Genomic DNA, 27,042 nt, shown 5'->3' with positions numbered 1-27,042 from the left:
AAATACATATGAGCTGATAAATTACCTGTACGTTTGCTTTAGAAATGTAGACCTCTGAGGTATAGGCGTAGCTCACCAACATGCCAATCATCTGAGGCTCAACTCCATTGATGGCCACACGCTCCTGTTTGGACTCTATCAGGTCAGTGGAAAACATTGCCTGAAGAGATGAAAGGAGATAATACATAATTTTCTAGCTGATGAACATCTGGATTTAGGTGCATCCTCAGCTGAACCGGAAACTGTCCCTCCTTCGTAAAGGCCGTCTCAAAGCGCTTATTTATTTACTGAGGAGCAAGCAGCAAGCATCACGGAGGGATCCCAGAGAAGCCCATGGGCGAGGATACAGGAGAGAAGCCTTCCCGGAAGCCATGCAGCTGACAAATTCATGTGACGCTTTCAAAGTGCATCTCATCCCTCTAAAAAACACATTTCCTTGTCTCCTCTCTCCAAGGAGAAATTGAGATGCACTTCTTGTGTGCGTCACTGACATGACTATGTGGGAAGCTGCGTTTACCTGGAAGTAAGAGCTAAAGGAGGCCAGCACAATGCGATGGCAGGGGAACTCCTGTCCTCCACAGCACAGGGTCACATCACAGAAGGCGTTGTTGAGCCGCAGGCTGTTGAGGCCCTGCAGGACAGTGTTGGAGTGCTTGGCCTCCACAAACAGGTAATCCTCTCTGCTCAAAGAGGATGGAGGGGCGGCGGCAGCGGCGGCAGCGGCGTCCTCCTGGACAGGGAAGGTGGCGTTTATAGTGGACGGCGAGGGAAAATCGGCGTTGACAGCAAATATTTCAGCCATGTCTCACTTTGCTCGGTAAGCCTGCGAGGTTAGTGGAGGCAAAACAGACAAGACAGTCAAAACACTTTAACATAGTCTCACTTTAGATAAAACAAACCAACGATTTGAATATTAGCTGGGCTAGTCCTCAGTAAGTTGGCTCTAATGGATGAGTTGTGTTTGTGAAGTCGGGGGAGAAGCAACAAGCGGAGAGACGATCTGAGATTGTCTATTAGCTCACTAATGAGGCTTAGCAAAGCAAACGAGCCGTTAGCTAAATCTCGAGTAAAACGTATCCGTCATTTGAATAGTATCACCGTTACATACCAGGAACGGACAGGTGAGACGAACCGGCATTACCTGACAGACATAATCGTGACCACTTCAATGTGAGCCCACTCTCCCCACCATCAGACGGCAACAACCAGCATTTAAAGAGACTCACCGGAAGTCACTCACAGCTCAAGAGACTTCACCTTCGAGTATTTCCGGCTTTGCTTTTTAGTTTCCGCACCGCCATAGCCGCCATACGCTTTTCATTTCAGAAAGGGATTTCAGTCGTATATCTTTCTCTGTTGAAGTTATTTATGGTCAAGATATAATTGTAAAATATTTTACTCAATCGTTTACAATTTACACTTGCCATCGTGTTGTTGGTTATTGTTGCTTTTTTAGGCCAGACACACGGTATAGTTGTGTAGGCCTAATAGCCTAAGCCACACCTGTTTTCACATAAGGAATTTAGGAAATGTATTTCTATCTTCCTGTAAATATTTCTTGGAACTGTGTGTGGACAACAATGAGAGCAACTTCAAATCTACTTCCTAGTAGTAATGATTTCCTACTTTTAACTAAATCTTCTTGAAGCGGGATTACCATTAAGACATTAATTAATGTTTGACCACGAGCTGTAAGCACAACACTGACACACCCTATAAATTTGATATTGCAAATATCAGCAACTATTTGCAGGGCCGGATGGGGGAGCAGTAAAATATTTCAAAGAGAGAGCTGTGATTTCAGTCAACAATCATTATCATTTTATCCTTCTGTTTAATGCGTGTTCACATTTGTGGTTTGTCTTGTTTCAAGTCATCAGGGGATGATTTTGTAGAAGAAGAACCAGATCAAAATGTAGTTAGCATAAGTCTTTATGCTGTGCATGGGCTGTGGATTTGGTAAATTTCTTCCTTTATTTGCTTATGACTCTTCACTTGCAGTGAGTTGAGCTCCTTTATCCACTAAACTTGTACCATGTTGGTGACCAACATTTTCCCCCAAATGGAAGGTAAGAAGGGCTCCTGCACACTGCCTGAGTGGCGTGTCCGTTTTTATTTCGGCTCCCATGTTAACAGGTTATGGCTTTGCACACTGCCTGCGTGGCACGCACGTCTCAAAATAATAGAAAAATAGAATACAAAAAGATGTTCATGTCATTTTGACATAAATACATTTAATAAATTAAATTGTGATGTTTCAAAGTCTCTAGGTTTTGACATAAATGCAGATTTAAATGTAATTGAAAAAATACATACATGTAGTTATTGATTTGTCAATACAGAACAAAAAATCAAAATATGTGCACACAAATGTACAAACAAAAAAAGTGACAAAATAAAGTTGAAGAACACGCTATTATTTCATTTTGTCAATGGGAAACATGTACATGTGTACAGACAAAGCTAGCAGCAGCTGCGTCAGACACGTTTCTGGTGTGCAAAGATGTAGAAAACACCACACAACTGACACACAACCGACACGCAACAGAGACGCCATTCTCACGCCACGCAGGCAGTGTGCAGGAGCCCTGAGAGATAAAAGGTAAAGCCCTGTGACAAAACTCTTGTCCCCGCAACATGATGAAAACAAATCCACACACACACACCAGATAATATTAAATTAGAGACATTGTGTTTTTTTATTCAACAATTATTTTGTCAACAGTAAAAATAATTATATATAACATAAAAGAGCACATCCAAATCAGCCAATGACCCTGTTATGTCATTTATGGATTTAAAATCGAAAAACTTATGTTATAAGTTTTTTGTCTGTGTCAAACTGATTTATGGAGGCCATTGCTGGTATTGTAGGTCCTAACACTCCTGTCATGCTGTTTGTAAATTGGTCGGAACATGGATAATACTATATAACCAGAGCACAATGTCATTCCATCTCCATAAAAATAAAGTTGGATATATAGTTTAGGTTGTAGAAATTGTTATTTAGAGAAATCATTTGCTGAATCATCTTTGTTTTATACAGAAAATCAAACTTGTGGCTCTATTTACAAAAGATACTGACTCATCTAAGCTTCTAACATAATTATTTAACCACTGTTCACGTTTTTAGATCACAAGCAGCTGTCCTTCATGATGCCAGGAGTCTCCAGTGCACTCTTTCTGTGAGCAACAGCTTCTAGAATCTTCTTCCTGGGTCCCAGCTGGATGCGAATGCCTTTTAGGTCTTCATCAGAGCAAAGCATCAATGCCTCCAGGTCCAGGTGCTCTCTGCTGAACGCAAGGGCAAACTCTGGCAAGGAGATGGCAGACAAGAATGCATCTAAAGGAGAGGTTTCCTCATCTTCATCATCATCCAGTCCCAGATCTTCCTGATCCCAGGGCAGATCAGCATTACCGTTCCCCTCGAAGCCAGCAACGTCTTCCTCTGCCTCGAACAACTCGTTTTGAACGAGGTAGCCAAGACTTTCAGTGTTCCCGCTGGGGATGTCTTCAGACTCCACGCCCATCTTCTTCATAAAAATCAGACCTCCAAGGCCAGGCCGGTTGAAAATGGACTGTTTGACTTGGTCTGGATTGTCATCGTCATAATAATCTTCGGAGCCTGCCATTCCTTCTCCGTCCAACATGCTCTCGTCCTGCTCATTGAAGACATCCAGAAACTCTGGCTGCTCAGACACCCCACTCTCCTGTTTGAGGAAAGTAACATTCCCATCCCCTCCGGATTTCTGCATTGTGCCTTTATCTTTCTTCCCGAGCTTCTTCTGGAGAGTGCCTTTAAACCTGGCTGTAAGGGAGCCAGATTTATCAGCAGCAATAAGCTTGGAGAACTGCTCATTGACGCTGGACATGGCACCACCGTCTGAGAGTGCTGACGCCATGCTGGCGTCTGAGACAGACCCAGTATTGCCACGGTGCATTTTATCCATCTTGCTCTGGTGTTTCTTTTTCACCTTCTCACAGAGTTTCACGCGTTTCTCAGCTTCTTTGACAGCCTCCTTCTTTAGATTGGCGACCTTCTTGGGGTTTTGGTTGGTCTGCTGTGAGGCGGCAGCGTCTAGGAAGCGCACACAGTCCATCCGGTCACGAGAAGCAGCAACGTCCATAGCTGTGTGGTATTCATTGTCCAGTGCAAAAAGGTTAGCACCGAAGTTAACCAGAAAGCTGAGGATGTGCATGTGGCCGTTAGCCGCTGCGTGGTGCAACGGCGTGTTTCCCCAGATGTCACTCCTGTTGGGGTCTCCTCTGTCCACAAAAGAAAGAATTGATTTAAAGGGTTTGTAGAAAGAAAATTTCAAAGATATTTTCTTTCTCTTTTTTGATTTGATTCATTTGTGGTACCTACAAAACTCACCAATTCAAGGGACAACATGATAAAATGGGAATATAAATTTTCAACATGGTCCCAAGGTGTTAAAACGCAGACATAAAATACACAATTTAAACTGCCTCAGTGCAATCCAATCAAAAAACAGATATTCACCATCATATAAAAAAAATTGAGTTTAGGAAAGTAAGAAAAAAAAAGTAAAAAGTAAAGCTACTCTTGTTTTTAGACATCAAGGCATGCGTTGAAGTTGTTTTTATTTTATTCTATCTAAAAATGAATGGCACTCAAACAGGAGAGAACAACTTTGGTTTGATGGGGTTAGATTTTTTGTCTCACCATAGCGAGTCTCTCTTTATTATTGTGTTGTGCTAACTTTCCCAGGTGAGTCAAATAATGGCTAACCTGTCTTTTAGCTTGTTTTTGTCAGTTAAGTCATGGCTCAGTTTGCTCGTTAAAGGGATAGTTTGCCATGTTTTAGAAACATACACTTTGCTTTGTAACCGAGAGTTAGATGAGAAGATTGATAGTCTTTTGTGATAAATATGAAGCTTGAGTAAGCAGCCGGTTAGCTTAGCTTAGTGTAAAGGCTGGACATGGTGGGAAACAGCTAGCCTGGCTCTTTCTAAAAAGTAACAACATTTAAAAAAAAAATAAAGAAATATTGAACTGTTACAGCTGGATCCACCTACATAGTTACCAGACAGTATTCCTTTAAATGTACGTTAAGAATGACCATATAATTTTTCATATACAAAATAAACTCACATTATATAACTAAATAATACAAAAGACCGCTGAAGATAATTGGTAAACTATTAAGATTTAAAGTCCACTCATGGCTGTGCCTTACTGTCACAGCCATAAAAGTCTTAATTGCTGTATTTGTTATAAATCCCAATGACTAAAGCGGAAAAGTATCAGCTTCAAAGTCTGTCCACGTAAGTGAGGTGTGCCTTACGCCCTGCTACTCTAATATCCTCCAAACAACTTTTCTAAACCTAATTTTTCAGTAAGAATGCTGTTCCACATGTAAGCCTGTCTTTTGTAGTGTTGAATGAAGAATGGAGGTGGGGGTGGTGGGGATAGATAAAGGGCTCTTTTGTTTTACAGGATGGCTCTGGCTGATTAAACATTTGGCTCGGCTCATGAGAGGGAATAGTCTAAAGAGTGGAATGAAGTTTTGGCTCATAGTATGATACTGTAGACATGTGAACATCAGCGTGTAAAACCCACCAAATGAAGTCCTAAATAATGCTGTGTAAAATAGCATAAAACGCATTATTTTCCAATCATTAAGTTCATTGGTCAACATGGTAAACTTTGCTCAGTGAACATTATTAATGGTTTTATTGTATATCTTAGTTTAGTTTTAGAGCATTACACATGCTATAGTACAATTTGCAATAAAATGTATGTATTTATATGTCTTAGTGTAACAATTGTCAAAAGTGAAAACAAATCAATAAACGTCAGAGCTCTAATAAACATGGAGATAAACCTTGCCATGGCCACATATTGTTCCAGTTTGCTGTAAGTGAGGTGAAGCCCAGGTGATAGAGAGGAGTGTATCATGCTTACTCTCTGCTGCATATGAGCTGAAGAGCATCAACATGTCCGTGGAAAGCAGCCAGTAAGGTGGGAGTCATGCCGTCCTCATCTGCAGTGTTCAGGTCCTTTCTTGTGGCCTCCTTCAAGAGGTCCAAGTATCCATCAATCGCTGCTTTGTGGTACCTAGACATCTCTTCAAAAGAACAGAGAATGTCAAATTTGTTACTCCTTTTTCTTTTTCCCCCAAACCCGCTCCTGTCAGATGCACAGACTGACTCGACTGCAGACCCGAGCAAACAAAGGGATCACTGGGCGTCAACATGTCAGCAGCTCAGAGCCATAAAACAAAAGCAAAGTCCAGTTCCCTACTGTCAACTGCACAATTTCACCAATGATGCTTGAGAACATACGTAAGAGTTATTTAAAGCTTAATTATTGAGTGTGATACGAGCAAGATGTCCAGTGTTATGCCATAAGTACAATTATGAGAAACTTTTCCTGCTACTTTATAATACTTCTTTTTAGTCTACTACATTTCATTTTTAGACTTACTGTTTACTTTACAGATTCAAATTTTGCATAAAAAAGGCAATCACCTTATACAATATGATACTTAATTGGACCCTCACATTGACCAGTTACATCATTAAACTATTCAAGTCAATTTTATTTATATAGCGCCAAATCACAACAAACTAAACTAAAGTAATAATCCACCAAATGTAATATTACACATTGCATAATGAGTGCTTTTACATACTTAAAGAGATATTTTGCTGTTTTAAATCCAGCTCTGTGTCATCTTAGTGTGGGCAGTGGAAGTGATGTTTGGTTTACGGAACTATTGTTTAAAATCGCAAAGTATCCCTTTAAGTATATTTGTTTATACAATTTCTAGTTTTACTGAAGTCAATTTTTGAATTGAGGACTTTTACTTATGTAAAATATATAGTGGAATTGAAAATACTCAAAAGTACAAATACCTCAAAACTGCTGTAAGTACAATACTTGGTATTTGGTTACATTCCACCTTTGATCCGACTATTTTAGTTCAGCACAATATCTTAATGCTTCTTTCACCACTGGTGATTTCATTGACTGCTTTCGATACCAGAATTGTTTTGCGGTTAGACTTGTTAAAAAGAAAAATATACGTAAAATGATTTAGTTATATTTGAAATTGCTAATTTATTTTAGCTAATTTGTGTTATTATTTTAAGTATTTTGACTTTCTATAGTTGCTTTACAATTAGATATGCTAAAAACAGTGGTAGAAGACGTATTATACAGATCATTCATTAAGTAAAACTACAAATACCATACAGGAAAATTGCATTTAAAAAGCAAGCCAACCAAAAAAATACTAACACATTTTTGTACCCTCCACTAGATTAGATGGCAGTAATGCGTCTTTACTACTTGCTAAACGCCAACAGAAGAAGAAGAAGAAGAAGAAGAAGAAGAAGAAGAAGAAGAAGAAGAAGAAGTAGTTGTGGTTCTTTTTACTGTCACTGGGTTCAGGGTTCAATGAGTGAACCAATGAATTGGGACTGGGAGGAAACATTGCTCGGCACTTTTCTCTCCACATCGGTTTCTCTTGTTTCTGGCCGCCGTGTATACGTGAACACCATGGAGTCGGAGCTGGGAAAGTTTATGTAATTCCACAAACAGTTCCGCAACTAGAAAAAAACAGACGGACCACCAGCTACCTCTCTTCGGGTCCTTCTTCCGCAGTTACTGTCCCGGTCCTGGGTGTGCAGAGATGTCCGAGAACCGTGGCTCGGCTGTCGGCCTTCTGTCTTACGAGACGCTGGTTCATGCTGTGGCAGGTGCAATGGTGAGCAGAGATGAAGTGCAAAAAAATGAGATGTCATAACTGAATGTAAAGTATGTGGGTTGTCTGGTCTAGTGTATAATAGCTTCATGTTAGCAGTGCTGGTGTTGAAGAGGGATTTGTTGTACTGGGGGAGCGACCGAGCCTCTTGTCATTTTGTTTTGTTGCTTTCATTAAAATGCGTTGTCTTTTAGGGGAGTGCGACAGCCATGACCGTCTTCTTTCCTTTGGACACAGCCAAAAGCAGACTGCAGGGTAAGTTGGAGGTCTTATCATCTTGGACTGAGGATACCTATTAGCAATTTTAATTTAACAATGATTTTTGTTTGTTTACAATAAAACATGGAGCTGCCAACCAACAACAAAGTTTCTCTCCTAACATCTGTCCTACTAAAAGAGACAAAAATAAGTTTAGTGTAAAGGTTTACTTCATAATTGAATTCTTATAACTGCATGCCGAAGATGTAAAGGAATGGTCTACTAATTCCGTATTGCGCTAGACCAGTGCTTCTCAATTATTTTCTGTTACGCCCCCCCTAGCAAGAAGAAAACTATTCGCGCCCCCCGTGACTATCCATCTCTGCATAACATTTGGCAATATTCAGCACGTTTTCGCTGAAAAAAAAAAACTCTAGCGGCTTATCGGCGTGATTGGGGTGTAACGTATTTAAGTGACGCGCTAATTTATTTGGCTTCATGCTGTCCGCTGCGAGCATTTTTAGACACAGCACACACACAGCACACACACAGCACACACAAGCACACCACACACACACACACAGCACACACACAGCACACACACACACACACACACACACAGCACACACACAGCACACACACCGGTCTTTCCTCTTCTCCAACTCTAGTCACAGTGAAGCCAAGCGCTAAACACGCTTTGTCGTATTTCCTTGTCTTAGCTTTCCGGTGACTTTTGTCTCATTATCTTTGTCTCTCTCCGGTTCTCTTTTCATCCCTGTTAAAAACTTTTTAATGTTGGGGGTTGTTACGTTGAATAACGGAGGCTACAGACAGAACGCAGCCGGAGCTTTCTGTTGACTCAACACGCTAACCAAGGCAAACCTGTTGTCTGGTAAGTCGTAAAATGGTGCTCTGTCGCAAACGTGACAGAAGTAACTGTAGTGGATGCGCAATTACACTTTATACTAGTACGGCCCAAAAAAAAAGCCTGTTCCCCAGGGTCACACTCGCCCCCCCAGGTGTCGCACCGCGCCCCCCAAAGGTGGCGCGCCCCACTATTGAGAAGCACTGCGCTAGACCAAGATATACTGACTTTTAAGTCCTCATGAGTCAAGCTAATAAAACTTTGTACACCTTTTTGAAAAGTCTCACCATTTTAGATTGTATAACCATGTTTTATAAATCCTTAGTTTGGATTAGGGAGCACTTTATGACATACTTCTCTGGAAAGGTGCCTTCTAAATAAACATTTATTTAACTTACTTCCCATTTTCTTGATGCCTTGTTTGGTACTCAGAGTTTTAGAGAAATTTAAAGTCTCATACTCAAGCCAAAGCAAAGCTGATGGCATCAACTGGGTTATTTACTTCAGACTTTAGAAAGCTTCTGCAGAGCCACATAAATCAGTAGGTTTCCATTGAGGATGAGATTCCTCCTCATGTCCAGTAAACCGATCTTGGTGGAGTTGCCCTAATAAAATCTAGTTCAGGGGACCTGTTTTTTGTTTTTCAGTGGATGAGAAGAGAAAGTCTAACTCCACCCCTGTCATCCTGGCCGAGATAGCAAAGGAAGAAGGCCTGTAAGTATAGTTTTGTGCTGTGTTAAAGGGATACCAAGTTATGGATTGTTTTGTTTTTAAATACAATCTTTTTGGTTTGATTTCTACAACACAGTGAAACACAAGTGCAATGTAATTGCAGGAGACATTTATGATCATTAACATCTGTCTGAACTATAGATGAACCAATCAATGTATCAATTAGTTGATTGACAGCAAATTCATCTGTTACAATTTTGTTAATTAAATAACAAAACTGTTGTTTCAGCTTCTCTAATGTGATATTTGCTAGTTTTCTAAGTCTGACACTCCATCATTTCACCCAGTCAGGCTCTATACAGAGGCTGGTTACCAGTCATCTCCAGCCTCTGCTGCTCCAACTTTGTCTACTTCTACACCTTCAATACGCTGAAGAAGCTGGCGGCATCCGGACCAGGAAAGTCCACACCCGGCAAAGACCTGCTCATGGGGGTTGTATCAGGTAAACACATGTACAGTACAACTAATAATATTTATGACCTTCTGGAAACCGTCAAGTAGTAAAGGTGTTTACTTGAGAGTTAAAGCTAGAGTGCAGAACTTTTACATATAAATGAACTTCACACAATGCTAACTAAAGGCCAAATTATTGTTCTGCGTTTAATCGATGCCGTGGGTACGTACATAGGTACGTGGAGATACGAACCCTACGCCATAGCCTGACATGCACATCTCAAAAATTGTAACTACACGTCACAGCAACGCAGACTGCAACAACTGTGATTGGTCAGTTTGGCCGTGGCTTGGTAGCGTTGCATTTCCTCCTACTCATTTCCAGGTTCTCCTTTTCCATAAACAACATAAACATTCCTGCTACAGATTTCCGACCGTGTTCACAAAGCACAGGGGAGACCCTTTGTTTTTCTCACTATGCCTCTACTGTAGATTTGGTACTCGCTCCGAGGATAATCCCCGTCACTCTCTCACTTGCTCTACCCACATTCCCCACACATACACACATGTTGGCCCTGCTATTCTCTTAAAGAAATCGATGCACACACCAACGTGTAGAGCCTATGCAAAAGCATAAATCTGACTTTAGCCTATCACTGCCAGGGAAAGCTCTCTGAATTCCTCAGTATACTGGAGTTGTGGTGTCTGGAGCCTTCTTAGGAAGTAACTAGCTACCTAACATTACAGCAGATGAGCGAGAGGAATGTGCACTTTCTTTTCAGTATACATAACATACCCACGTTGACACAATTAAATGACATAATAGGAGTGGCTCCATTACACATTTCCAGCTTAGATCCATTTTTCTTGCTAGAAGCTTTCCTCTCTGCATTTTTTTCCACATTAGCCACTTGTAGATCAGTGGAATACTGTGAAACCATTAGAAGGGTAGTATTGTATCACGCGTATCATTGCTATTTATTCAAGTGCTGCTCTAAAGAGCTAGTACAGGGAACAAACTCCATGTGGTATCTTTAAAAATGATACAAGAAAGCTAACTACCTGTTGTTCATACAGGGGTGGTGAATGTGATCCTGACCACTCCCATGTGGGTTGTCAACACTCGACTGAAGCTGCAGGGAGCAAAGTTCAGGAACGAAGATCTCCAGCAGACCCAGTACAGGGGCATATTTGGCATGTCTTTAAATATTCAGTGTTCACTGTTTAGACTGGCTTTTTTCCTTATTACCCAATTGTAAAACCCTGCTGTGTTCGGGCTTTCCTTCTCAGATGCTTTCTCACAGATCATAGCCAATGAGGGTGTGGGAACTCTGTGGAACGGCACTCTGCCCTCTCTCATTCTCGTCCTCAACCCGGCTGTACAGTTCATGCTTTATGAGGCCATGAAGAGAAAGGCGGGCAAGGGAGGGAAGAAGGTGAAAGGACACTGACATTGTTGTGTAGAATACTACATTACCAAAGCTAATCTATCAGCCTCGACTCCATTTTGACTAGTTGACTCATCTTTTTGTACCAGCTGTAGTCGAGAAAATGCTTGCTAATATCAAACTCTGAACCACATTGATGTACGAAGCATCCTCTCATGGAAGGGGAATGACATGCCTAACAGGATCAAAATTTCGCTTTACCATAAGCTAACAAGGGTGCCCGGATAGCTCAGCTGAGTTGGTGGAGTGTGTGCCCATGTGTGGAGGGCTGCTCCCCGACGCAGCGGGCCTGGGTTTGCCTCCAACCTGCTGTCCCTTAGCTGCATGTCATCCCCTCCTCTCTCCCCTTTCATGGGTTCAACTGTCCTGTCAATTAAAGACCTAAAAATGCCCAACAAAATAATTTTTAATATAAGCTAACAAAATATCTTCTGTCTTCAGTGGTAAAGACCAACATTTAAATTTTTTTAAAGACAATTGCAGTTCAAAACGTGAAGCCTTTTCTAGTTGTAGTTGTAGTTGTTCTGGTGACCAAAATACTTTGAGATTTAAAATCGTTTTAAATATTCTGTGGGAGAAGTAATGACTTGGCCAGTAATAAACCACTGAGCATTTTATGTTTTGATAGCCAAATCATTTTTGTGGGAAAATGTCAATCAAATCAAATGGTTCTATAAATGTCTAGTGAAACCACTGGGTATTAGTGGGTTAAATCTTTGTCTTCTACCACAGATATCCTCAGCAGAGATCTTTCTCATTGGAGCCATTGCCAAGGCCATTGCTACCACCGCGACATATCCTCTGCAGACAGTTCAGGCCATCCTGAGGGTAAATACTACGTTCTATAAAATACTCCCCCTTTGTTTACTTTCCAAGAGGTTAGAAGATAAGCCTGATGATATTCAATCACATTTTTTATTGTAACATTTCAATTGTCACAACATTTCTTAATGGCAAATGAATAATAAAGCAGCCTTCAGACTTAATTGAAAACAAATCTTTTCTATGTAAAAATATAGCAATTCTGTGCGCAACAGTTTAGGAGCTTGTCAAGCCCCTCTAATGGAGCCCTTTGTAATCACTGTATATTGTAGACCGTACAGATGTAAGTGGTGCAGAATATCTTTAAGATCTCATGGCAATGTCAGTTGTTCAATCTCAAATCTCTCATCAAATCTCAAGGAATTAAGCTAACCTGCGTAATGCTTTTTCATCAGTTCGGCCAGTACAAAGGTGATGGTAAGGGCGGGGCGTTTGGAAGCCTCTCAAACATTTTCTCTCTACTAATGGACAGAATCAAGTGAGTGCAGCTTCAAACACAAACACATTCACTGACACAGTTAACTGGTTATTAATACACATCTGTTCCCTTTATTACAGGAAGTATGGCGTTCTTGGTTTGTACAAAGGCCTCGAGGCCAAGCTGCTACAGACAGTACTGACGGCTGCCCTCATGTTTGTCGTCTACGAGAAGATCACTGCTGCTACCTTCAAAGTCATGGGCCTGAGCAAGAAGCTTAAACAGTGAACAAACGCCTACTTGAATACAGCACTGCATTAGTACACTTGTCAATAGGTTTGATTTATGCCTACCTGTAATATGTTGATGCTAGGACTTGTTTCACTCGCATTAATGTTTTAATAAGAGATGGGATTGGTGCCGTTTTATTTAGGGACACACTCGCCCAAAACATACACCCTAACCAGAGCTTGGTGTGATACCTATAATTCCCTCTTTTTCTTAACCTTAACTGGTTCCATTTGTGCAGACTGGCCTTTTGGACTGGGTTTTCTCCACTAGTGAATCTCTGTTGAGATGGTTATAAGTGATCTTACCAGCTGAGATTTTAAATCTAGTCTCTAAAGTATCACAGTATTTCGTAAAGGAAAAGACATCATATGACGTTTTGGGAAATAAGCATAATCGCTGTCTGTGCTAGAAAGCAAATAAGCTTTTTTTCCCAGAATGTCGAACTTTTCTTTTTTTAACATTAGGAGCTTTCTGCAATTGATAATACCAATAAGGTGAGCTGTGTACTTAGGTACTGCCTCCATCCAAGCCAGTGGACCATTCTTCACAAACTCCGTCTTATCTTTTAACTGTGAGTTTAACTGAGTTTGATAGAAACCTCATGAAATTACTGCCAGATGAATGTTTTTTTTTGTGCTGACTTAAGATGTCAATATTACACACAAATTGGCAGTACTACAGTAACACAATGAAACAGAGAAGCGCTCTATATCTTAATATAGACTGTGTATAAAATCTGCACTTCAATTTCCAGCTCCTAAAAAAAGGTTTTGATTTTAATAATTATAGTAGATTAAGTAAAAATACATTTAGGGAATAAGTACTTAACACTTACTGAAATATGTATACACTCTCAAACTGTGTTTTAAGTGCCGCTAAAAGATGTCTGAAAAACTGCAATATGAAGTGATAAATGCTGTGATGACTGATTACCAAAAACCCATGATGCACTTAACTGTTTACCGTCATGATTGTATTGGTCAGTGTGTACATTTAGTCACGCAGGTGTTATTTATTTCAGTGTACTAGTTAGTAGTGCTGGGTTTTCAGTTGTTGCAGTACAATATTTTCTTCTGTATCGAAGCACTCTTACGCCGATTTGAGAATGGAGGTTTCTGCTGCCTTTCACCTTAAAACCATTTTCAAAGTTCATTCACTCATTTTTCTGCTGCTAAACTGGTTGTTTAATCTATTAACGTGAGTTTTAATCATTACCAAAGGTGCTGCTCTCAACATTACTTACATCTAACATCACGTTTAGGAGAGGACATTATTTTGACTGTTCATTGTCATACTCAGTGCTAGTGGTGAAGCCTAGTTGCAACTAGTAAAGAGCCTGTCAATTTACAAAAATTAAGAAAAAAAAAAAATAGAAATTACATTATTTACCAGATTTGAGTAAGCATTATGTTTGTTTTTCTTTCTCACACACCTGATGTTCTCAGGTACACCACATGAAGTATGATGAGTAATGTTACTTGTTGAATTCACAATATCAAATAAATGCATATTTTGAGTAAGGGAATTAAAATGTAGCTTTAACACAAAGGTGTTGATGAAAAAATAATAGCAGGCAATAAATGTCTGGTAAGGCAGAAAATTAAAACTTAAGAAAAAGTAAACGGCAAAAAAAAAAAAGAGCAGAAAGCTCTGAACAAAAAAAAATGTCACTAAGTAGTCAGGTTAGTCAAAACGACAACATGAGCTTTATTTAATAGTTAAGGAGCCCACAACTGGTAAATATGTCACCATTCGTTATAAAACTGCAAAGTCAATGACAATAATTACACCATGTATACGGTTTTCTTCACAACTGTTTTTCTCCAATGACAGCTTTTTTTAAAGCTGAAACATTTTTAACACCCTACTTGAACAGAACTTTTGAACTGTGGATGCAAGTCATTTTCATGTATTTACATATTGACTTTTTAAAAACATTGTTTTCTAATTTTGTTTCAATTATTGTTATAATAAAGTCAGAGAAACAATATTGATGTCACTGCATCACTACGGTTTAATTAAAATCACCACATGCAAGATTAAAAAAAACATGGTTCAGTTCGTACTGCTGAACAAATAAAAAATAAAGACACTACATGGAAGCGATCTGTGACACAAAGAGTTCACATAGCCGCTCAGAAACTGTTAAACTGTATGAATGTCACATTTCAATGTACGTTGGGAAACAATCCTCCATTGGAGGTCTGAATTAACCGTCCTAGTTGGCCTCGTCTTTGTTGTAAATTAGGACTGCAGGTACAAGTCTTAACTACTGGTCATCTCCTCCACATACCAGTGTGGCAGGAAGGAATACTGGGAGTCCCTGTGGACGGAGTAGGTCACATCTCTGTGGGGCTCCCAGGAGAACAGGTACACCACGCTGGGGAAGCAATAATTATTCATATCATATATTTGCTTATAAATTAAAAAAAGGTTATTGTATTCTGTCATTGCAACTTACCTTGGATTGTCCTCAGTTGCGATACGCTTCACAAAAGAAAGGAAATCGCAGCAAAAGTTCATACAAACGGTTGGCTTCCAGCAGTTGTGTTCATTCTGTCCAGAAGAAAGAAAATGGGAAAATATTGAGTTGATCTTTTATTTACTCGTGTACAATAACTTTATTTGAAAAAACAAAACAATATCAACAAAGATTTCTCAATGATTAGTTACGTTGTTGAGCACTTCAAACAACTTCCTTGTACCTTGATGAGATGTGACATTTTTGAGACGGGGAAAGTGTCCACAGTGACAACCACTCCTTCGTGATCCCGAAAACCCGCCACAACACGTGGGACTCCAGGTAGAAAAGACTGGGCCCACCACTTCAGCAGTTTAAACCTGAGGACCACCAACATTTGGATTATGGCAGTTGCTAAAATCAAACGTCCAACAAATGGTATTACATTAAGAAGTGAATTATGTGATGCTTCACTGTTTCATCATCTACCTGTGGAAGTTGCTGCGCTGTTTGGGGGTGCAGATCTCTGCAGAGGTCTTCAGCTCGATGTAGCACGCAGGAGGAGCTGGAGCGTCGGGATCTTTGTCCCGGCAGTCCACCTCACCGGAGAACAAGAGTCTGTGATCTGCAAGCCGAGTTTGCACCACAGTGCAGAAGGCCTCATTCGTGTTAACCACTCCGCCTGTGTCAGGTACACTGTGGGCGTTATCTACAGGGATGGACAAATGTCATGCGTTATCATTTAAACTGCTAAAGTACTTATCATCCCATGTGCTTTTATGAGATTTGTGTGTGTGTGTGTGTGCGTGTGCGTGTGTGAAATGTAATAAAACGAGACATACAGTATATGTATGGAAGCCTATTTGTGCCAGAAAAGTAAAAAAAGATTATAAAAAAAAAAAAAATCTTTCTGTAATAATATTATTTTATGAACACTTATCACAATTTTAACTTTTAAACTTCGGTCAAAATGCAGTCAGAAAGTTAAAGCTATGAGATACTAAGTCATAACTTTGAGATAGTAAGTGATAAGTGACTTTCTTACTATCGCACAACTTTGAAAGTCAATTTTTTTTACTTAACATTTGATTCAATATGTTATAATTTTGAAATACCACAAGTTACTTTTATTTTGTCATTGAGAACATTTAACCTATTGTTTTCATTTCCTGGCTGAAATGGGCTTCCACAGTTATGATGACTAAATATAACAATGTTTTATCATGATGCTTGTGAAATGTACAGTAGCTGAGCCAATGCAAGGCAGTTAATCAATATGTGAACTGATCATCAGGGTTTGAAAGAAAACAAAGTAAACAGCAGTAACATTGAATTGAAGTGAATAATACTCTATTGTATAAATACCTACCTGCACATGTGTATTGCTCAAACTTGTATCCCCAGTACATCATCTCTTCATGTCTCTCTGTGCGAGTCTCTCGATCCCTACGAGCAGCTTCTGTTTCCACTTCACTTATGTAAAGTGTCCCCCTGAACCTGGTGACCGCCAGCAACCAGCCCTCCTTCGTCTCATAGGGAGAGGTCAGCAGCTTGGTCAGATGACCACGCCATGTCACAACATCGACATCTAAAGCACTGAGAAGAGCAGAGGTTGATCAAAGAATACATGTCCAACAGGAAAATTATGGTTATAGGTGGTTGAATTAGAGATTCTAGATCACAATCGATTATCAATCTGATGTTAACCTTAATAAGAAAAAAAGGGTAAAAACTAATAATGACACTTACCATGGTGAGGCAGTGGTCCCCTTTGAGCTGAGCTTTAATCTATTGGCCAAGATCCAGCGTAGGATGTGGTCCAGCTTCTCCTTCACACTGTCATCTCTCTTTATAAAGCGGTCTTTGTATCCATCCCTCAGGTCAAAATTAGGATTTCTGTCCGGTTCCACATAGTATCTCATCTGCCTGCTGTCATTAAAGAATCTACGCTCAGAGTCAAGGGAAAAACATCCGACTTCAACAGGCTGTTTGTACACTGGAAAGTCTCTTTCATACAGCTCCCTTCTGGTGCTCAAACCCTGAGAGCTGGGTGGGTTTTGCCGAGGAGTTGACCCAGACTTATTATACGGGTGGTGGTTTGGTCTGGAGTGTTTACTCCCACAGGGATTTCTTCCACTTTCTTCTCTATCTCTTTTGTATGCTGACAGGCGGTTTTGGTAGCTAGAGTTGGGATTGTGGGATCTGTGCTGGTCCATTGCTACCTATTGGGGAAAAGAGCAATGAAACAAACTGCTGACATTGATAATTATTCATATTTTCTCAATTGTCTTGTTCTCCTGCATGAAAACCCCAAAAATGGTTCTGCCTCATTATCACTAAAAAGTCAGTGCTAACCCTTTTCTTTTTTTAAAATGATGCTACAAGTGCAATACATTTTTTATGTTGCTAACACAAGACCCATACTCATATTTGTATATTGTGTATAGTGCTTCACACTAAAGATAATAGATTATCATAGTATACTAGTTTTTAAGAATGCCATCTATACTATTATGAATCTATTTTTGCATAGGATCAACAAAGAGTATCTTACTTAACATTAAATGCACACAATTAAGCACATCACATCCTGATGTGTGTAAAGGGCCGAGTATTGTGTGTGTATGTGAATGCAGACAAATACATAATGTAAATATGTTTGTATTGAATGATGTGTACTGGTACAAGTGTGTTTGTAGTGCATTGAGTAAACAGACGTGTGTTTACACATCAACACACTACACATAAGCACACGTCTGTTAACCATGCCTGTTGTATGTCAGGTTAATACGGTTTCCAAAAGTAGATATTTTGTGTATTTTGCTTTGGCAATGAGCGATTCCTCGACATGAAGCAAAACAACATAAAAACAACTTTACTAGCTACAAATGAAACGACCAGTAAATAAATGAAAAACGTACCTTAGTCAGCGTAACGTTACACAACAAAAGCAGATAGCTAAATTAACGTCACGTTTCTGTCAATGACCGTTCAGCCACAATGAAAAACCGGACTTTGAGTCAAAACGACTATCATATGTTGCAGCATCTTTTTTAACCAACACAAAAAGGCAAGAACGAATACGTCTAGTGTATTTGTCTCGCTAGCTGGGTAGCTTACTAGCACCATTAACAACCCGAAACAACCAAACAACCCATAACACCAAACTCAAAACTAGCTACTTCCGTATGCAGTTTGTCCTCCAAACCGCTTGGTGGGTGGTAGCCGCGCCACTTCCGGCAACAGACCGTTGACTCTCTAGTCACCAACAGAACGGGGCAAAAGCGATGTGAATACTAACTAATATTATTGTTATAAGTAACTATAAGGTAAGTGTTTCAGCTAGTTTGACTGGTCAAATATTTGCTTATTTGTCAGTGTAGCGTTAGCTAGGTTAGCTGTATTAGCTTGCCTAAGATAGAACAAACCAAGTGATTGAACCAGGTGGAGTCGTGGCAAATTGTGTAACGTTATGTCCGACCAAAATGTGTTTCCAAATGACAGTCAAAAAGTATAAAGACGTAAAGCTGGTAGCTTTTATCTTCAAAGGGTGGTTTCCGCCGTCCGGTGAAGTTTGGTAGCTCGCTCTCTTTTTCGTCCTGATTAGACAAGCCACTGCTTCACAAAAGAAGGACTAACTGGCGTTGAGAAGCAACGTTGACTGGTTGAACTGGTTCACTCAGCGATCATACGTTAGCAAGTGAGGCGATTTCATTTATAGTAGGCTATAACAATTTTTCTGATATCCCAGTTGAAAAAAATCTCACATGGGCATAATAAAAACAACTGTCTGGGGTTTGTTCTGCAAGTCATGATTTCTCTACCACAGTTTCTCCTCCAGGTATGAACAGGAAACGGGCTCTCATTTCAGATACTTTCAAGGTGAAGAAAAGAAGAAATGGCACACAGAAGTTTGGAGCTGTCAGTGATGGAGATGGTAGGCGTGACTGCTGAAAAGCTAATTACAATTTTGTTGAAATCTCATCTCATGTAAAATTCACTGCTTCAATTTAAAGGACCGACTGACATCAGATCCACCCTTGAATACCTCATGACACTGTTCCCCAGGAAGCTCTTCAATGACACCTTGCCTCAAATTGTTCTTAAGCACCAGCTCTACAGCATACACAATGACAAGACTTTGGTGGACAAGGAGCTGGTAAGATGGCTCTTTAGTTCATATGTGTATGTGTCATATGATCATATGTGGGTCTATGTAAATGTGCTAATGCAACCCACTGCCCTGCTTGTGGTCCACAGAATAAACTGCGGGAACGAGGAGAACTGCTAATGTTCCAGCTCGGGTTTGATGCTGACACTTTTGGGCTGGTTTTTGGTTCAGATTACAAGGCCAAAGTGCTGGCTGGAGAGGAGGGCAGAGCGACACGAGCAACGGTGGAGAAGTTTTTGCAAAAATTGCCCTCTCCTTGCACAGACCTGAGCTTCACCAAAGACAAGATGCTCAGGGAGTTCCTCTTCACAGACTCTGAGATAACGTATGAAAGACCTACAATTATTCACTTCCAAAATGAATAATTGTTTAAAAACTTCACACCTAATGAAATGGCTTTTGGAACATTATACTTTACAGTGTGTAAAAAGAAATGTTCAAAGATCAGCGCATACTTCATTTTCTCAACCCTCTAGGCAGCTGGTCAAGTCAGGTGTCCTCACGGTAAGGGACGCAGGCAGCTGGTGGCTTTCCATTCCCAACTCTGGCAAATTTACAAAGTACTTTATACAAGGTGGGTGTTAAGAGAAACAGAGAGTCTGTAATGTAAATTTCTCATTTTACAAGATTTTGACAGTGCTTTGCTAATTGGAGGACTGTTTGTTTTCTTACATCTCACCGCCCTTCCTAGGTCGTAAAGCAGTGCTTGGCATGGTGAAGAAGTCCAAATATAGTGAAATCTTAAAGGCAGAGCTAGAGGAGCGGCGAACAACCTCACATGTGAAATTCCACATGAAATACCATATCCATGACATTGTTGGTGCAGAGCTGGTAGAGAGGTAATACACGTTTGTATACTTTTATTATCCTTTGTTCAGCAATTGTGTTTTTTTTTTGCTTGCTACAACCCTCAGGCTAGCTAGATGCTGTCTCTCTTGTAACCAGAAAATATCTATCTAAAGGAAATCTGTTTTTAACTTTTAGTTGAATTGTTACTCATCTTGGGCAATTGAGGAATTTAACTTTATTTACTGAATAGTTTTTTTTTCTTCTTCCCAGCATACCTACAACTTCAGGGATATTGTTGAGATTTGTTGAGCCCTGAACCACGGCAACAAGATTGAAATCGTGCTCGATCGAAGCCAATGAGTGACTGTTTTTCTTTGAGGACTGTTAGTAAATTAATTTAAGATTTCAGAGTTTGATTCTGTGCCAAATGCATTATAAAAACCTTGTGGGTTTATGAATTGTCAATTATGTTGACATGACGTTCACTGTAATAAAATGCATGCATGTCATTATTGTACCTATGTGCACACCATGGAAGCACTTTGTTACAGCTGTTCCCTTTCTTTGATGTTTTAACTTTGATTTACAATCTGTCCAGACTGTATGAAATAGGATCCAGTCAGCTGTGTTGCCAGAATTGACTGACAAGTGGCCCAATGAGAGTCTAAAACTAATCTAATATACATTATATACATATGGCTTTCCTGATTACAAGGAGGTGCCTCAGGTCTTTTGTTTAATTTGTATAATCAGGTCTTCTTTAAATCCAGTTATATTGAAAAAAGATTTCCAGCCAGTCTTAGATAATGTTCCATTAAGTGTATTTTTTAGTGTAACAAGTATTTACTTATATTAACCAATACAAGCCTTTTCAATGATTGTTTTAAATCACATAACTGACTATGTAGTTATTTCAGGTCAACAAAAACATCAACAGTAACTGATTTTAACCTGAAGCCTCTCAATTTGCCCATTGCGTCTACATGTTCCAATATAGTCTACGGCAGGGATGGGCAACATTTGTGATAAAGAAGGCCACAATAAAATATGTATTTTTACCCACATAGCTAGCTTTTAGAGGCAGTGATGTTTCCCGTTTAGCATTACTGCACGGGACTCTATCACCGCCTCAAAACCGACGCGACACCTGTCCATCCATAGACTATACAGCCTGTGGTCACTACATACGTGGCCATCCCAGACTGACGTCGGGTTAACTTTTTACCGCAGGCCGCTGCTTTTTTTTCCGGCTTGCCAAGTGCCATGACCCGCCGCAGTAGGCTACTAGCTACCTGCATTCACAATAAATGTAGAGACTTGCGTTTTCGCCGTACGGTCACTGCGGGGAAATGTAGCTAAATGCAACTGATCGCTCACTAGCCTGCTCCTTCTTACACAAATTTAACTCTGGTAGACTCGCTCTCTCCTCGTTTTTCAACCTGAAATCAAAACAATCACAAGCCGTCAACTTTGCAGGTCGCATGCGAGTAGTTTAAAAAAAACTTTAGCAAAGCGACCATGTAGTCGCAGTCTGGAGCACTGGTTTCCCATCTTGCCTGGACGACAAGATTCTCTTGGTCCAGTTTTCTTTTTTGGCCACTCGTCTCTCTTTGTGCGCCGTATGTCGTTGAGGACGATGGTTTGACAGGTGTCGTGCCAATGTACTTATCCCCGCCAGGATCTGTATCCCCTGGCCGCGGGAGCGCGCATGCACAGAGCGGATATTCTGCTGCCTTTCGAATTGTTTAACTGCTGCACTTTTAATTTACCTCTTAAATGGAACAAATAGCGACGTGGAAGACTCGGCAGGGTTTTCCATAGTAACATGGGTCTCAGTTAACTACATAAATACGTGTTTTTGTCTGTTACATTAAGGCCACGTGTGAATTGTTTATAGCATCGTTTACTATTATGGACTGATAGGCGTATCCTCCCTGTCCTCTAACGTGATTTCTGTTTAATTTAATTTAGTTTAATATGGCTTTTCAATAAACACTTTTTCACCTGTTACCAATGAGTTACATAGGAGGTACGCAAAATATCAGACCGTTTTTCACCTATTATTGTGTTGGTCTGTCCTGTCATCATGGGTGTTATTTTTTGTGTTAACCAGGTCACAAGGAAACACCTGACATAATTTGGAGAGGTCTGCTGTAGTCTATCAAAAGTTACATAGGGGGTACCCAAAATATCAGGCTGTTTTTCACCTGATAATTTGTGTACCCCACCCCCTAACATGCAGAGGGTCTGTCCTGTCATCATATGTGTTATTTTGTGTGTTTAATAGGTCACAATAAACAACCTGACAACATTTGGAGAGGTCTGCTTTTGTCTAGCAAAAGTTACATGGGGGTACCCAAAATATCAGGCTGTTTTTCGCCTGATATTTTGTGTATCCCACCCCCTAACATGCAAAGGGTCTGTCCTGTCATCATATGTGTTATTTTGTGTGTTTAATAGGTCACAATAAACAACCTGACAAAATTTGGAGAGGTCTGCTGTAGTCTATCAAAAGTTACATGGGGGTACCCAAAATATCAGGCTGTTTTTCACCTGATATTTTGTGTACCCCGCCCCCTAACATGCAGAGGGTCTGTCCTGTCTATGATATGTGTTATTTTGTGTGTTTAATAGGTCACAATAAACAACCTGACAAAATGTGGAGAGGTCTGCTTTTGTCTATCAAAAGTTACATGGGGGTACCCAAAATATCAGGCTGTTTTTCACCTGATATTTTGGGTACCCCGCCCCCTAACATGCAAAGGGTCTGTCCTGTCATCATATGTGTTATTTTGTGTGTTTAATAGGTCACAATAAGCAACCTGACAACATTTGGAGAGGTCTGCTTTTGTCTATCAAAAGTTACATGAGGATACCCAAAATATAAACCCGTTTTTTGCCTGATATTTTGTGTATCCCACCCCCTAACATGCAGAGGGTCTGTCCTGTCTATGATATGTGTTATTTTGTGTGTTTAATAGGTCACAAGGAACAACCTGACAAAATTTGGAGAGGTCTGCTGTTGTCTAGCAAAAGTTACATAGGGGGTACCCAAAATATCAGGCCGTTTTTCACCTGATATTTTGTGTATCCCACCCCCTAACATGCAGAGGGTCTGTCCTGTCATCATGTGTGTTATTTTGTGTGTTTAATAAGTCACAATATGCAACCTGACAGGCAGGAAGCTCAATTAAAATCACTTATTCTTATAAATATTATTATTATTATTGTTATGCACTTTAATTGCATTTTAAGGGCCTACAGCGTTCTTTATACTTGTTTTAGGGATGTTCATTATTATTTTTGTAAAGCCTTGTCTGTTTTCTAACACTTATAAATCTAATTATTAAGTCTTGTTGTTGTGAATAAAAAAACAAACAAAAAAACACTAACACGCCTGATGACAGGACAGACCCATTATTATTATAACAATACATTGTTTCAGGTTGTATTGTGACCTATTAAAACACATGATGACAGGACAGACCCTTTGCATGTTAGGGGCGGGATACACAAAATATCAGGTGAAAAAACGGCCTGATATTTTGGGTACCCCCTAGTAACTTTTGATAGACAAAGCAGACCTCTCAATCTATGTCAGGTTGTTTATTCTGACCTATTAAACACACAAAAAACAACATGATGACAGGACAGACCCTTTGCATGTTAGGGGGTGGGGTACACAAAATATCAGGCGAAAAACGGCCTGATATTTTGGGTACCCCCTATGTAACTTTTGATAGACAAAAGCAGACCTCTCCAAATTATGTCAGGTTGTTTATTCTGACCTATTAAACACACAAAATAACACCCATGATGACAGGACAGACCCTTTGCATGTTAGGGGGTGGGGTACACAAAATATCAGGCGAAAAACGGCCTGATATTTTGGGTACCCCCATGTAACTTTTGCTAGACAAAAGCAGACCTCTCCAAATGTTGTCAGGTTGTTTATTGTGACCTATTAAACACACAAAATAACACATATGATGACAGGACAGACCCTCTGCATGTTAGGGGGTGGGGTACACAAATTATCAGGTGAAAAACAGCCTGATATTTTGGGTACCCCCTATGTAACTTTTGATAGACTACAGCAGACCTCTCAAATTATGTCAGGGTGTTCCTTATGACCTGGTTAACACAAAAAAATAACACCCATGATGACAGGACAGACACACAAAATAATAGGTGAAAAACGGTCTGATATTTTGCGTACCTCCTATGAACTCATATGGTGACAGGTGAAAAAAAGTGTTTAATTGAAAAGCCATATTAAACTAAATTAAATTAAAACAGAAATCACGTTAGAGGACAGGGAGGATACGCCATCAGTCCATAATAGTAAACGATGCTATAAACAATCACACGTGGCCTTAATGTAACAGACAAAAAACACGTATTTATGTAGTTAACGAGACCCATGTATAATGGAAAACCCTGCCGAGTCTTCCACGTCGCTATTTGTTCCATTTAAGAGGTAAATTAAAAGTGCAGCAGTTAAACAATTCGAAAGGCAGCAGAATATCCGCTCTGTGTGCATGCGCGCTCCCGCGGCCAGGGGATACAGATCCTGGCGGGGATAAGTACATTGGCACGACACCGGGCAAGATTTGACGATAACACAGTTGCTTGGCAACAAACTTTCTGGCATTTCGAGGGGGCGTCCTCTAACCTTGGACCATATAATTACAACTTAAATTTAACAAGCCACTTGGTCCCAACGCCTGTAAACAATATAGATTGACATTTGGAAATTGATTCGCGGGCCCCTAAGGCAGTAGCTCTACTTCATGCTTCAAAAAAATAGGTGTCAGTCAAAAAGTGTTACATCAGGTTGCACTGTCCAATAAGAGGAAGAACAAAGTCAGTTTTACTTGATTTTATTGGCTTTCTCAAAAAGTGACAATAGCTTTTATCCATAAAACTAAAGAGTCATAACATTGGCTTGAATTAAAGCACAGCTTGATGTCTGAATACAATACATATGAGCAACATGTACTTAACCCATGATCTAGTAGTTCAAATACATTTTGTAAGTAGGCAAAAAATATAACTGTTGCAATTCTAATCTTAGTTTTCAGTATATGTTGCACATACATGCTATCAGCATTAATTACAAAAAGCTAGGCTTGTAGGGAGATTAAGGTAGCGTTAACTGTAGAGGTATTAAAGAAAAGGATATTCATAGTGTTAGTCTAACAATACAGTGAGTGAAGTGTTACTTCTGTGAAGAAAGATACAAAAAAAACAATCAAATCACATGATTATAACAAAAAGGTGAGTACACTGTATACCACACCATAACCAACAGTAGCTTTGTTACGGTTATTAGCAGGCATAAATGCTCTTTGTAGTGACATTGCTTAGCCAGTAGTGATGCTATTAAGAATCAAATGTGCTGCACAAAAGTTATTTCTGATAAATGCCCACAGAGCATTGAAGGTGCTCTTGTTCCCCGCCACCAAAACAGTTATAATCCAATATCTAATTAAGTTTTCAGCGTTGCACTCCTGCGCAGCTACACAGTTGAGAGACACTTCTGGGGAAACATTGCAAAGAAAAAAAAAAGAAAAAATACCATAAACTTGACCGGTCCAGCTGGAGCCAAACACATAAAATACTGGATCATTTAGACTTGTTAGGGTTTAATAGCACAGTTGGTGTCAGACGATCTGTTCCCAGTCGGAAATCAGAACACCTCAAGTGTCATTCAATCCATGAAAATGAAGTAACAATGGATCTGCTAGGACTGAAACTATACTGGTAAAGAGATTTATCATGCACAAACAGTAATTTGATGGTTGAAGGTTACTTCAAGTTCCTTGTCAACAGTGCGATGACACGTGACCGCCCTCACAAAGGGAAAATGAATAAAATGACATTGATTCATGACAGCAAGCTGTCAGATGTAGTTTGAAGGTTTAAAATGTCTGAGACAACAGAACAGAGGGTTTATTTTCTGTTAAAATACAGCATGTCTATAGAACGTTTTTTGGCAATATTTCTTCCATTCTAAACGAGCAAACAATCAAGACAGTAAAGAAAAAAAAAAAGGTGGACAACCAGTGGAAGAACAAATTGAAAACATTCCACGGTCCATTTTTACAAAACATCCAATCCACTTTAGAAGGCCTCGAGAATTTCATACTTATGTCTATACAGTATACGTTGTATGGAAAGAGTTGGGGTCTATAGGCTTACAAACCCTTCTAAATCTGACCCTATGTCTAAATTTTCATTGAAACGGTTGGTAGAACTGCTGTAGCTACACTTATGGAAGGAAAGAATTTGAAGTACATTGTTTTTGTGTATACTGGTGTGTTTCTCCTGTGTCTTTAGCCACTCCCTCACCACTAGCGGCAATGTTCCCCTGTAATTGTTCCAGTGGAGGAAGTCTTAGAGAAGAGAGCACTTCTTCCCCTTCTTCTTGACCGGTGGAGGGCAGAGGACGGCCCGGATGGCCTCGTCGAACACAGTTTTAAGGCCACGTTGAGTCAGGGCAGAGCACTCCAGGTACTTGACGGAACCTGAGGAAACCATACATCAAATATTCATATTCTTCAAATGTTTTAATAATAATTTATACTTTATCAATCCAGCAAGGGAAATTATGTTTTCACTCTGTTAGAATACACATTACAAACAGGCCTGAAATACACACGTATGCTCAGTACCTTTACATGCACAAATAGTGATGTCAGAGTGAGGGGGGGGGGGG

At 39.9% G+C, this 27,042-nt stretch overlaps 6 protein-coding genes and 1 long non-coding RNA gene across 11 annotated transcripts in view; 2 read left to right on the top strand and 5 right to left on the bottom strand.

Annotated features, from left to right (window-relative positions):
- si:ch211-256e16.3 (kelch-like protein 17) overlaps positions 1-1,273 on the bottom strand; it is a 7,211-nt gene extending 5,938 nt beyond the window's left edge. For 2 of the 3 annotated variants that reach the window (XM_032537914.1, XM_032537915.1), the window contains exons 1-3: positions 1,142-1,272; positions 518-823; positions 26-160 (exon numbers count right to left, since the gene is read on the bottom strand). In XM_032537914.1, coding sequence (XP_032393805.1) covers positions 26-160; positions 518-802 — 420 coding nt within the window. In that variant the 5' untranslated portion in view covers positions 803-823; positions 1,142-1,272. Of the gene's footprint in view, positions 1-25; positions 161-517; positions 824-1,141 lie in introns of all 3 variants that reach the window. The other variant, XM_032537916.1, reaches the window with a different exon arrangement.
- A 1,429-nt stretch (positions 1,274-2,702) lies between these two features.
- On the bottom strand, positions 2,703-6,256 carry anks4b (ankyrin repeat and sterile alpha motif domain containing 4B). Its single transcript, XM_032538096.1, has 2 exons — positions 5,930-6,256; positions 2,703-4,266 (listed from the first exon to the last, which is right to left on the bottom strand). Exons 1-2 carry the CDS (start codon positions 6,088-6,090, stop codon positions 3,135-3,137), a joined length of 1,293 nt encoding a protein of 430 aa, XP_032393987.1. The 5' UTR covers positions 6,091-6,256; the 3' UTR covers positions 2,703-3,134.
- A 1,127-nt stretch (positions 6,257-7,383) lies between these two features.
- Positions 7,384-14,464, top strand: slc25a17l (solute carrier family 25 member 17-like). The gene is made up of 9 exons (XM_032536709.1): positions 7,384-7,736; positions 7,928-7,988; positions 9,444-9,510; positions 9,816-9,970; positions 10,999-11,115; positions 11,212-11,357; positions 12,102-12,197; positions 12,587-12,669; positions 12,750-14,464. The coding sequence occupies exons 1-9, from the start codon at positions 7,662-7,664 to the stop codon at positions 12,895-12,897; spliced, it is 948 nt and encodes a 315-aa protein (XP_032392600.1). The 5' UTR covers positions 7,384-7,661; the 3' UTR covers positions 12,898-14,464.
- A 114-nt stretch (positions 14,465-14,578) lies between these two features.
- On the bottom strand, positions 14,579-18,547 carry dxo (decapping exoribonuclease). Its single transcript, XM_032536708.1, has 7 exons — positions 18,283-18,547; positions 17,111-17,583; positions 16,731-16,957; positions 15,851-16,070; positions 15,606-15,741; positions 15,362-15,456; positions 14,579-15,280 (listed from the first exon to the last, which is right to left on the bottom strand). Exons 2-7 carry the CDS (start codon positions 17,575-17,577, stop codon positions 15,166-15,168), a joined length of 1,260 nt encoding a protein of 419 aa, XP_032392599.1. The 5' UTR covers positions 17,578-17,583; positions 18,283-18,547; the 3' UTR covers positions 14,579-15,165.
- Positions 18,548-18,551: 4 nt separating this feature from the next.
- Positions 18,552-21,767, top strand: LOC116702490 (serine/threonine-protein kinase 19). Of its 3 annotated transcripts, none has more exons than XM_032536711.1 (7): positions 18,552-18,690; positions 19,191-19,298; positions 19,378-19,520; positions 19,622-19,857; positions 20,009-20,106; positions 20,224-20,371; positions 20,592-21,767. In XM_032536711.1, the coding sequence occupies exons 2-7, from the start codon at positions 19,205-19,207 to the stop codon at positions 20,635-20,637; spliced, it is 765 nt and encodes a 254-aa protein (XP_032392602.1). In that variant the 5' UTR covers positions 18,552-18,690; positions 19,191-19,204; the 3' UTR covers positions 20,638-21,767. The 3 variants fall into 3 exon arrangements, with proteins under 3 accessions (XP_032392602.1, XP_032392601.1, XP_032392603.1); XM_032536710.1 differs by having other exon boundaries at positions 18,616-18,690; positions 19,203-19,298; XM_032536712.1 differs by having other exon boundaries at positions 18,646-18,694; positions 19,203-19,298.
- Positions 20,565-27,042, bottom strand: part of LOC116702493 (uncharacterized) — an 11,354-nt gene continuing 4,876 nt past the window's right edge. The window contains exons 2-3 of the long non-coding RNA XR_004335176.1: positions 21,273-21,279; positions 20,565-20,685 (exon numbers count right to left, since the gene is read on the bottom strand). This is a non-coding gene — a long non-coding RNA (uncharacterized LOC116702493). The remainder of the gene's footprint in view (positions 20,686-21,272; positions 21,280-27,042) is intronic.
- Positions 25,192-27,042, bottom strand: part of rac1b (Rac family small GTPase 1b) — a 5,735-nt gene continuing 3,884 nt past the window's right edge. The window contains exon 6 of the mRNA XM_032536714.1: positions 25,192-26,851. Within this exon, the coding sequence (XP_032392605.1) occupies positions 26,721-26,851 (131 nt within the window). The 3' untranslated portion in view covers positions 25,192-26,720. The remainder of the gene's footprint in view (positions 26,852-27,042) is intronic.

The sequence above is a fragment of the Etheostoma spectabile genome, chromosome 15 (genome assembly GCF_008692095.1).
Source record: "Etheostoma spectabile isolate EspeVRDwgs_2016 chromosome 15, UIUC_Espe_1.0, whole genome shotgun sequence".
Classification (NCBI taxonomy): domain Eukaryota; kingdom Metazoa; phylum Chordata; class Actinopteri; order Perciformes; family Percidae; genus Etheostoma; species Etheostoma spectabile.
This window is presented reverse-complemented; position numbering and strand designations above follow the sequence as displayed.

Bases quoted from the DNA above. Each gene is read 5' to 3' on its own strand.
- anks4b (XM_032538096.1), bottom strand. From the start codon at position 6,090: ATGTCTAGGTACCACAAAGCAGCGATTGATGGATACTTGGACCTCTTG. The intron at 4,267-5,929 runs GTAAGCATGATA...TTTTGTGGACAG, and splicing joins CAGCTCATATGCAGCAGAGA to AGGAGACCCCAACAGGAGTG.
- slc25a17l (XM_032536709.1), top strand. From the start codon at position 7,662: ATGTCCGAGAACCGTGGCTCGGCTGTCGGCCTTCTGTCTTACGAGACG. The intron at 9,971-10,998 runs GTAAACACATGT...TTGTTCATACAG, and splicing joins GCTCATGGGGGTTGTATCAG to GGGTGGTGAATGTGATCCTG. The intron at 12,198-12,586 runs GTAAATACTACG...CTTTTTCATCAG, and splicing joins CAGTTCAGGCCATCCTGAGG to TTCGGCCAGTACAAAGGTGA.
- dxo (XM_032536708.1), bottom strand. From the start codon at position 17,577: ATGGACCAGCACAGATCCCACAATCCCAACTCTAGCTACCAAAACCGC. The intron at 16,958-17,110 runs GTAAGTGTCATT...TGCTCTTCTCAG, and splicing joins GGGACCACTGCCTCACCATG to TGCTTTAGATGTCGATGTTG. The intron at 15,281-15,361 runs GTAAGTTGCAAT...TTGCTTCCCCAG, and splicing joins GCAACTGAGGACAATCCAAG to CGTGGTGTACCTGTTCTCCT.
- LOC116702490 (XM_032536711.1), top strand. From the start codon at position 19,205: ATGAACAGGAAACGGGCTCTCATTTCAGATACTTTCAAGGTGAAGAAA. The intron at 19,299-19,377 runs GTAGGCGTGACT...TTCAATTTAAAG, and splicing joins AGCTGTCAGTGATGGAGATG to GACCGACTGACATCAGATCC. The intron at 20,107-20,223 runs GTGGGTGTTAAG...CGCCCTTCCTAG, and splicing joins TACAAAGTACTTTATACAAG to GTCGTAAAGCAGTGCTTGGC.